This window comes from Cyprinodon variegatus, unplaced genomic scaffold (genome assembly GCF_000732505.1).
Source record: "Cyprinodon variegatus isolate N-32 unplaced genomic scaffold, C_variegatus-1.0 Scaffold181, whole genome shotgun sequence".
Taxonomy (NCBI): Eukaryota; Metazoa; Chordata; class Actinopteri; order Cyprinodontiformes; family Cyprinodontidae; genus Cyprinodon; species Cyprinodon variegatus.
In genome coordinates, this window is record NW_015150634.1 from 548,058 (window position 1) to 558,551 (window position 10,494).

General features: G+C 38.6%; 1 protein-coding gene across 3 annotated transcripts in view; it reads right to left on the reverse strand.

Moving 5' to 3' along the window:
- The window catches only part of mphosph8 (M-phase phosphoprotein 8), a 46,367-nt gene that overhangs the window by 34,462 nt on the left and 1,411 nt on the right, over positions 1-10,494 (reverse strand). For 2 of the 3 annotated variants that reach the window (XM_015378905.1, XM_015378903.1), the window contains exons 2-6: positions 8,978-9,139; positions 4,273-5,280; positions 4,080-4,176; positions 1,191-1,439; positions 955-1,077 (exon numbers count right to left, since the gene is read on the reverse strand). In XM_015378905.1, the coding sequence (XP_015234391.1) occupies positions 955-1,077; positions 1,191-1,439; positions 4,080-4,176; positions 4,273-5,280; positions 8,978-9,139 (1,639 nt within the window). The remainder of the gene's footprint in view (positions 1-954; positions 1,078-1,190; positions 1,440-4,079; positions 4,177-4,272; positions 5,281-8,977; positions 9,140-10,494) is intronic. The other variant, XM_015378904.1, reaches the window with a different exon arrangement.

The window sequence follows — 10,494 nt, forward strand, 5'->3', positions numbered from 1 at the left end:
TATATATATAAAACTGTAACTGGAGCGTGTAACAAAAGTAATTTCCCTCTGGGATTATTCAAGTATTTATGATTCTGATTTCTGATGAATTGTCGCAATCTAGCTCAGGGTATAATCAATGTTGTTGACACAACATAACAATTATCTGATAATGTTTTGAAATGTTTACCCCATTATTAGGCTCCATTCAAATTCAACTCAACTTGCCAAAGAGAAAAGCACCCCCACAGCATGATTCTGCCACCACCACGCTTACAACCAACAGTAGTTTTCAGTATCGAAGCAGAGCACCCACTACTATGCGTTTAGTGTCCCCGATATAGCTTAGAGTAGATTTATGGCGATCGTCTTTTTAACTGACCTTCCCATCTCATCTCTGCTGCACCTCGGTCATCATGCATCTCTATTCGGCTTTAGTTCAGCGATCATGTATTTATATGGCTGCTCTAATTCATCTCTTACTTTCAGTAGGGTGGAAATAACAATGCTCTTTCAAAGAGGCAAATTTGGTATGAGGTACTATAACCAGCCCTGCTATAAACCTCTCCACAATGTCTGTCTCAAATTATTTGCAGGACTTTTAGGGGCTGTAAAAAATAAGTATCAATCAATTTTGCAGATGCAAAAGAGAAATATTTTAATGAAGACCTTCCTTCTGCCCCAAATCATCCAGATATGTCTTTAAAGATTCAACAATTGCCTGCTCTTGGAGCTTTTATTCCAGAATTATCTATGAGAAAATACAAATTTATAGTAAAAAATAGAGTAATGTCTTTGTTAAAGCAGATAATTTAATAGATCAAACTAAACTGTGGTTTAGTTATAATTCTAGATTAAATGGAAGATAAAAGAAATGGACATTTAATACTTGTTGGAACTTATTCCCTTAAACAAAGAAATGATTTATAAACTTCTGACATACAAAGGAGCCAGATGAAAAAGGGAAACACTCACTGGGTGATAACGGTGGACCCGATAGGATCTCATCTTCTCCATTCAAATGTTTCTGAAAGTTATCCAGAGTCATCCAGTCGAGGTTCAGATCCATTCCTAGACTCAAAGTGGCCTGGCCCTTCTCTGCACCGCACAGAACAAAACAGAAACGTCATTAAGACAGCTGCTGGATCCGAGGCTAAAACTAGATGAAAAATAAAGCTTAAGATTCAAACCGTCAAAGAAACCAGACTTACCAGATTTGTCATTGCTCTCTGGTGGTTCCTGGTTCTCGTCGCACGATATGAAGAGTCGGGGCTCACTGTCCTCCCTCCTCTTCCTCCGGTCATCAGCTGAGGTTCTCCTCTCCCAGGACGGACGCTGTGCTTCCTCGACCTTCTCCTTTCGCTCTCTGGAATCATCTGCAGGTCGGGCTTTTCCTGTGGATTCATCTTCCCTCTCATCGCTGTCCAGGCTGAAGCCATAACTCTGGCTTGGTTTGGGGACTGAGGGGGGAAACAAACAAATATTATGCTCTTATTAGAGTGTGTTTGAGGTAAGAAGCACCTTTGTTATTCAGGTAAGGGGTGAGTGAGAACCACCAGAGAGCTGCTTTTTAATCTCAGATCAACTTAAATATGTTTCAGAATTATGAGACATGTTTTTTGTTCTGTGAGGTTATGCATTTTAAAATAGGACCTGGTGATTTATTCTTTCTTTACACAAACATACTTCACCAGGTCCTATTTTCAAATGCAAGACCTTGCATAATATGGAAGAGGATAAGGGCCGCTGAAAAAAAAAAAAAAAAAAAAAGATGGGAAAAAATGTCGGAATACTGACTTTAATCTCAGAATTCTGACTTTTTTTCAGAAATTTGGATCTTAATGTACGGTAGATGGGCAACATGAAGGAAGAGATGTGGGAGCACTCAGCTTCACTGACAAAGATGTGAGTTGTTTGGGAGGGCGGATGACGGATTTAGGAGACTTTTTACGTGCCCCAGGGGTCCCCAGTGATGCCATTTCATTAATGGAAGAGAAGAAGGTGATTAAAACAAGAGAGGTAGTTTAGTCTCTAAAACAGACATGGCTACAGCTTGATGCTAACATGTTTGTTAGCAGTCAGAATTTAGTCAGAACTAAAGTCATATTATGAGAAAAAAAGCCAGAATTCCGAGATTAAAGTCAAAATTGTGAGAAAAAGTCAGAATTCCGACTTTTCTCTCATATTATACTGAAATAAAATGAAAAAGATGAGTTAACTTTTTTTAAATTTTTTTCAGTGGCCCTGATCCTCTTCCGTAATGATTGTGAAGTTTACTGAAACCTTCTGACATCCTGATCTAACAAAGTGCCAATGAATGGTTTCATTCATGGTGAGCTTACAGCTTATATCTAATATTAGTTTGGGGCTTTTAATGATCCAATTGACCTTTTCTTTAAATTATACACCTAAAAAATGAAAAGTTATGTACATTCTTCTAAACAATTTCCAAAAAGGCTCAACTATAAACTAACATGTATGAATGAAATTAACTTCAGCTATAAACTGATGTTCTGGAATGGAGCAGCCTGTTAAGAATAAGCCTGATTTTAGCCCCCAAAACTCCCAGAATCTAACTGCTGATTCTACAACGAACAAACAACACCGCCTACAAGAAAAAAACCACAAAAACCACAGGAAAAAAAAAAGAGACATAGAAAAGCTTGTGAGGATTTAAGTACTTATTGATAGCGAAACGTTTAATTTTAAACTTCCATCTAGTGGTGGTGTTAACATGTGTCCTGGGAGATGTTAATGTAAATGTAAAACTGTAAAATTATGGAGATCTGGCCTTAAAAATCACACAAACTGACAAAATAAGCTGGTCCCAGTTACCTGTGACGCATATTCTACTAATTAAAAAAAGAAAAGCCAGTAAAAAAAGTATAAAAAAAATATGTTTTATTTGTTACATTTATTCTGTAAAATAATTAAAAAGGACTTCAGTCCAGCTAATGAAGCAAATTTAGAACCTCAAACATTTCATTATCATAAAAAAAAAAAAAAATCAAAACAAGGTGATTTAATTAATTAAATATCTACAGCAGGTTGCTTATATTTTATATTTAAATATTAAAAATATATAATTATGTTATCTGATAATTCTGTTAATTATTCATTTGTTTTGTGAAATTCAATGCGATAAGTCAAAGGAAAAAAAAAGTGAAAACATAATATACCTGTTATTCATAGAACTGGCCGGTGTAAGTACCAGATCAAGTGACGTTACACTGAATGACTGGCATGATAATGCAAAACATTATGGTTGCCCGGACAACGATGACATAACTCTGCTCCCATGTTTCAGGAGCATCTGTAGCGTTGGCATATCTAATGACGTTTTACCTGATTGATCACAAAACTGAAAAAATCTGTTTATGGTGAACAAAGTAACTGCAAGACCCTGGTATAAAGGGGAAGCGCTGTGGCTAGCTGTGCTCAGGAGCTAACAGGTTAGGCTCTTTTTAGCTAACTTTGTGTCAACAACAACCAATTTCTACGAATTGAACTCTTGTTTTGTCTAAAATCTTCACAAAAGTAATTTTTTAAGCAGTTATTTTCTTCATCCGTCCTCAGATCTTGATATAAAGAATAAAAAGAAGCACTGAGACTTTTTGTCACCTTGTTAAATGTCAGAGCTCAGTCTGTCTTAGAACGCAGTACTCGACTTCAAGACTGAGAAGGATAGTTTTCTAATTTGGCTATTTTAGGTCACCAAAGAAACATAAAAACAATAGAAAACATAGGTAGTAGTAATTCTTGAAATACAGTTTATCTGAGTGGCATTGCCATAATGTGACGCCATTAGCAGAGGCAGGGCCCTCAGCAGATCTGCTACCTACACTGGCTCTTCTTCATTCTCAGGCAAAGCGATCAATAGCCTTATAGGCGTCTCTAAACAATACCATCAAAGACTCAAGAAGAAGATTCCAGGACCAGTTCTGTTCCAAAAATAAAGGACAAAATGTGAAAAGTCATGCTAATCGACTAATTCTGGCTTTCTGTACAAACCTCTGGGGTTTAGGTATATTTAAATCAACCGTTTTTAGGATGGAGTTGGTCATGCCCCCCTTTTTAAATAGGTCTGTGTTTCAGCATACCGTCTGATTGCTTCGTCCTCTCAGTCTTCTCCAGCTCTGGTTTCTGAGACGGAGACTCTTTGGCTGGCTTGGAGATCTTCTCAATCTTTCCTATCAGCTGTGGACAGAAAACCCATCAGAAAACACAGAAGTCAATGGTGTTTGAAAGGAATAATCCTTTGAAAAGTGTTAAGTATGATTTGATCATGTTTACCTTTGTGGGTTTGCTGCTGCTTTTCTCTGCGACTGCTGGGGGCCTCCGAGGGGCCCGGTCCTTGGCCTCGCAGTTCAACAGGAACTTTTCAAACAGATTAGTCGAGCCGCTGGCGTCTTTCTGTCCCAATGCCTCCTCTTTATTGCCCTCCTCCTCCTTCGCCTTATTGGTAGCCACCACGGTGGAGGAGGAAGATGATGACGAAGAGGATGTGGAGGAAGAGGGGGCTTTCTGTGTTGGGGGGGTGCCATCGGTTGACTTGCTCTTAGGTTTTTTGATCAGCGTGGAGCTGTCACTTGAGTCTGACTGGAGAGCAGAGTCCTCCTTGCTTTTGGAACTCTGACTCTTAGGTTTTGGGAGGCTGCTTTCTTTCTGGTTGCCTTCTGGCTTCTTAATCTTTTTGTCGAAAATGATGCCCTGCAGCTTCACCTCCCACTTGCCCTTCTTTTGCTTGACCTTATCTTCCACACTAGACTTCTCCGCTGGCTTAGTAACAGTCTCTGCTGATGCAGAATCATCCATCTGTGACTCAGACGGGCCTTCGCTCAGATCCTCCTCCATGGGAGCAGTTTCTTCATCCTCAGAGGTTTCCATTTTCCTCTGCTTCTTCACCTTTTTCTTCTTGTCCTCTTCTCCTTTGTCTTTCTTATGCTTCCCTCCCTCCTTTGGCTTTTCTTTCTTTTGTTTCTTAGAGACAATCGGCTCGTCTTCCTCATCAGAGTCCACGAAGCGCTTTTTTGCTTCAGCCTTTTTCTCTTTTGGAGGCGAAGGCGGGGCTGCTTCTTCATCATCGTCCGTTTCTGGTGCAGGAAGCGGCTTTAAGTCATCTTTACGTTTTTCTTTCTTTTTCTTCTTCTTCTCCTTTGGAAGGGGTTCATCATCATCTTCTTCCCTGATCTTTTTCTTTTTCTTCTTCTTCTTGATGGGGGCCTCTGCAGGACGATCTTTATCGCTGTCGCTCTCCGAGTCGGCGTCGAAGACGTCGCTCTTTGTAGGCAAAAGTTTCTGCTAAGATTAGAGGACAGGCAGCATTCTCGTCATTAAACAGATTTTAAATCTGTAAACACTCTCAGACCTGATCCTCATTTTTATTTTAAGATCTACCACAGAAAACAAAAACTTAATTCAAGCAGGGACCCTTCATCTTAAATTTCTCACAAAAACCAAAGAGCTATGCCGTCCTGACAAAACATTAGGAATAACAAACATTAAATAAAATAATCTAGTAATGCTCTAAAAATGCTAAGTTATCTATCAATTAAATGAAATTAAAAAATGCCTAATCAATCCCAAAGGAAAATTTTATTAATTAATCGGACAAATGAATTTAATGAATTAAACTAAAGTTGAATGATCTGATTGATAGAGTAACAATTAATTGAGAAGCAACCATTTGAAAAAAAAAATAGAGAAAAACATGTATTTTGTATAAAGAGAATATTTTCATAATATTAGGGGCTAACGTTTTTTTTAAATATGCCTTTCCTACCTTTCTTTGGGTATAAGACAGGCATCTTCACTCGCTTTATAGTCTTCTTCAGAGCTGTCTTTTTTCTTTGCTTTTATGTACAATCTGAGAGGTTTCACTTTGTTTTAATGTGTCTGTATAATAATACATATTTTACATGCGATCTTTTCTATTTTATAATTGCATTCTATTTTATGATTGTGTACAGCACTGATGTCAAATGGGTGCATAAAATGCTTCATAAAGTTGGTACGGTATGCCAAATAAAATCATTATATTATCACAATTAATTGAACCCTCTGTCATCATGTATCTAGACATATTTAGATGATATGACAAAACAGGAACCTATTGGGTAACTGAATAAAAAACATGAATACAACATTTGAAACCCTTATTTCCAAGCACAGGGATGTAAACCGATCATTTAGGAGCAACATATCTCTTTGTTTCAATTAAGTGGATGGCAGCTTTGATATAGCACTGCTTTTAGCCTAATCCAGCCTTCAGTGCTGGGAAATTGTGCTGTTAGCCGTGAATTTAAAAAGGTAGATAAATGGCGCTATCCAAGTGATAACTTAAAGTCGTAGGGAAACAGCTGTTCCAACCGTTGCAGTTCCGAATTCTCCCAAGTGGTGCCCGACTTTACACGAGTGAATGTGATTGGTCGTTTATCAAGGGGATGGGGTTGTTGTGGCAGAAGGTTCGCAAGCAAGTTTGATTGTAGCCAGTGTCTCAGGAGCATCTTGCTAACCAGTTAGCAACTTAGTGCTAGTAGGTTCAAAATTGGATATTCCATTGGGACCAAGTAGCACTAAATTGGTGACTTAGAAACGACACTGTCAAGGAATGATATGGACAGAGGAAACATGCAAGAGGAGGAGAGTTTTGTGTCAGAGGTCGTGGATGAGTCTATTTTTTATTTAGAGGAGGAAAGCGGGGATAAAGATGTTGTGGAAGAGGACGCCAGGGCAGCAGAAGCTTGGTTTGGTGTAGAAGGCTTAATGCTACGTTCAGACCGGGGGCAGCAAAAGCAGCAAAATCGCGTCTGCTGCTTCATTTTTGCTGCTTGTACCAGTGAATTCTGACGCGCGTCTGAAGCAGCTTTGCTGCTCTCGCTGCGCGGTCCAAAAGTGTGTCTGACGCGCGTTGGGCGGAGCTTCACTATCCTTTCTCTGCCTTGCAGCTATATTTGCTGTGATCAGTGGGAATAAAGTAGTTTTAATATGTTTTTAAGTGAGAAAATACACCTGAAAACTTCATCAGTGGAGTCAGTTCATCCAGATTACAATCCTGCCTCCCAATATTATTTCTGTCGGAGCCGCTCAGACCCCCACATACCGGCGGTGCGCCGACAGAAGGAATCCAATCATCAGCAGCCTCTGGCCGGGCCGCCTCCTCGCGGTTTACCGCTGTGGCTGGTAGGTGTTTTTCATCTAAATAATCCGATCTGCAGGCACCAGAATAATAAAAGCGAACATATTCTGCCGGCAGATGTATATATTTTAAGTTAATTATGCTTTAATAAACTGTTTAAGAGAAGTGATCAGAGCAGTCTGTGTCATCAGCGCTGTGTCTCTCTCCCAGCCAGCTCCCAGATCAGCTTCTCTGATTGGTTGACGCGGCGCGTCGAGCAGCAAAAATTCAATTTTTCCATCTCGAGCAGCAGCGCGTTTGCGGCGCGTCGCGCGCGTCAGATGCCAAAACGCGCCCGACGCGCTGCTTCGGCTGCTCAGACGCGCTGCGCTTGCTGCTCGAAACGCGCCGCGGGACTTTTTGCTGCGCCTTGACGCGCGTCAACCATTGACTTTGCATGTAAACTCGCTGCTTCTGTCGCGCCAGCTGCCCCCGGTGTGAACGCAGCATAAGATTCAAAAGCTGTGCCATCTAGTGGCTGGTGACAACACTACAGCACTGAGACATCATCAGTTAACCCAGAAATCGAAAACCCAAACTGCTTAAAGGGACATATTGGACTTAAAAAAAATAAATAAATAAATAAATCTGTCTGGAGCCGCAAATATGTAAAAGTCTCATATATGCCTCGTATGGCAACATGGGCTCTAAGTGTATTGTCCCACTATAGAAAAGAACTATGTGGTCTTAAATATATAATAAGCATTCATGATTAAATGTTTATCCTGGAGCAAATGTCACATGGCAGCATGAGGTGAGGGAGGAGCAGGGAACCATGCGCTGATTCACGGCCAGTCAACGTGCGGTTTAAGCTTTGATACATTGATGAAATTATAGATACACCATAAAGGAATCTTTCTGTGGTGGACATGTTTCTGTTGGGAGGAGTTGACTGAGTCATGAGGAACCAAGCAGGAACTGACATCCATCAGAGCAGAGCTCTCTAACTTTGAAATCCCACATCCTCCATCACCAGCGTTCCTTGGAGTGATTTATATTTTAGAATTTGGGGAAAAAAATGGAAGAAAGTTCCCATCCCTGCATCAGAGCACTACCTGTTTGATCTGTGGACATTTTTCCATGCTTGAAACAAAGTTAGCAGCAGTGGTGGAGTTTGGAGATGCAATCCACTTCTTAAATCTTATCTTTGCGCTCCTCTAATTTATCGAGAAGTTCTACAATTGTATTTTTTCTCTCACTGCCAGCTTGGTGGTCGGCTGCATATTTAGCCTTCCCTGGAAATGCCTTTCCAAATTTTTATTTTTATTTAAATTCTCTTTTCTCATCCGCTATCTTCCTTTTTTTCCCTTTGGGATCCATGGTCCGAGACCTACCTGCAGCTTTGTTTGCCCGGCACCGCGTCACGCTGGTTGCAAGTTATGACCACTGATCTCTATGGCTATGACGCAAATTATTGTTTAAATGTGTTTATTATACAAATGTTTACAGCATTGGAAAACATAATTTTTGTTTGACCTCCTGCACACCATATATTTAAAAAAAAAAAAATTTTCATACATTTTTGAAAAAGGTCCAGGGAGCATGCGGCTCCGGAGCTGCGGTTTGCCAGCCCGAGTTAACCGAAAGGAGCAAAACATTTATTTTACTGATATTTTGATAAGCACAGGTCTTGCAGCTGTTACTGGGTTGTTTTCTGACGGAAGAGGCACTGTGAGTTTCAAACCAACCATACATGCTAACCCTAACATTAGATCACTGAAGATGATAGTCAGCTTTATGCCTCACAAAGCCTGCTTATTAAAAGTTGTATTGTTAACACAATGAATGGTATTTACTAACCCTGCACTCAATGACACTTACCACGATTTTCTTGGGTTCTGGTTCCTTCTTGGACTTCAGCTCGGCTTGATGCCTCTTAAAAGCCAACAGAACCTCATGGCAGTCCTCTAAATGGGCTTCGGGCTCCCAGGTGTCATCATCTGAGCAGTAATTCTTCCAGCGAACTCTGTAAAGCACTTCACCCTAACAAACAGAAAAGCCGTTAGATCAACTATAACTTCATATCGGTTTTACAGATTTAATCTAAGCAGAACTATTCACCTGCAATTTGTTTCAGTACTTTTTTTAAATTAGGCTTGCATGATATTAGAAAATATAGAGTTAAAGTGTTGGTAAACATTTAAACCAAATGTTCCACAATTTAAAGTCCCCAAAACAATTTTTATACTTTAGAATCCAGATCTCTACTAGCTTTAAGTGTAAAGGACAGTGAAAGCAAATCTGACTGACTTAATGTATTAATCGCTGAGCATAGATTAAACTTATGCCACCTAAAATTGTTGCACTGAAAACTGTGAATTGATGTTCTATTTCTAATCAAAGTAAAGATGTTGAGTTAAATTAAAACAGTCTAATATGGTAGAAAACCTCAAGTGCTGAAACTGAAATTTGATTACATTTTAAAACGGATTATAAATAAATAAAAGTTGAAAAAGGTTCTCACATAGAATTTATGACAGATTTAGGTCTGATTTTAATAATGCCTTTGATTCTAAAAGATTTCCTTATTTGTCAAACCAGAGGCAAAGCAAAACTTCACATGATGCTCGACATTCCTCATTTTAGGGAAGAAATTGCTTCTTGTGGGAGTTGTCATAAAATATAACTTTTTCTCATAAATTTTTAGGTCTTTAGTCTCATAATTATATGACTTTATTCTCATAATTGTATGGCTATTTTTGTAATTCAATGACTATTCTCAATGTGACTTTTCTCGTAATTTTAAAACTTTTTTCTCGTAATTCTAAGACTTTCTCATATTGTTACAACTTCATTTTCACAATGTTAAACTTTATTTTCACACATTATTCACAATGTTACGACTTTATTCTCACAATGTTATGTATTTATTTTCCCAATGTTACGACTTTATTCTCACAATGTTACGACTTTATTCTCACAATGTTACGACTTTATTCTCACAATGTTGCGATTTTATTCTAATTATCTTCTTACGACTTTATTTTTACAATGTTACGACTTTATTCTCACAATGTTACGTCTTTATTTTCACAATGTTACGACTTTATTCTCACAATGTTGCGACTTTATTCTCACAATGTTGCGACTTTATTCTCACAATGTTGCGACTTTATTCTCACAATGTTGCGACCATTCTAATAATCTTACTACTTTATTTTTATAATGTTACTACTTTATTTTTATAATGTTACGACTTTATTCCCTTAATGTTACGACTTTATTCCCTTAATGTTACGACTTTATTTTTACAATGTTACGACTTTATTTTTACAATGTTACGACTTTATTCTAATAATGTTACGACTTTATTCTAATAATGTTACGACTTTATTCTA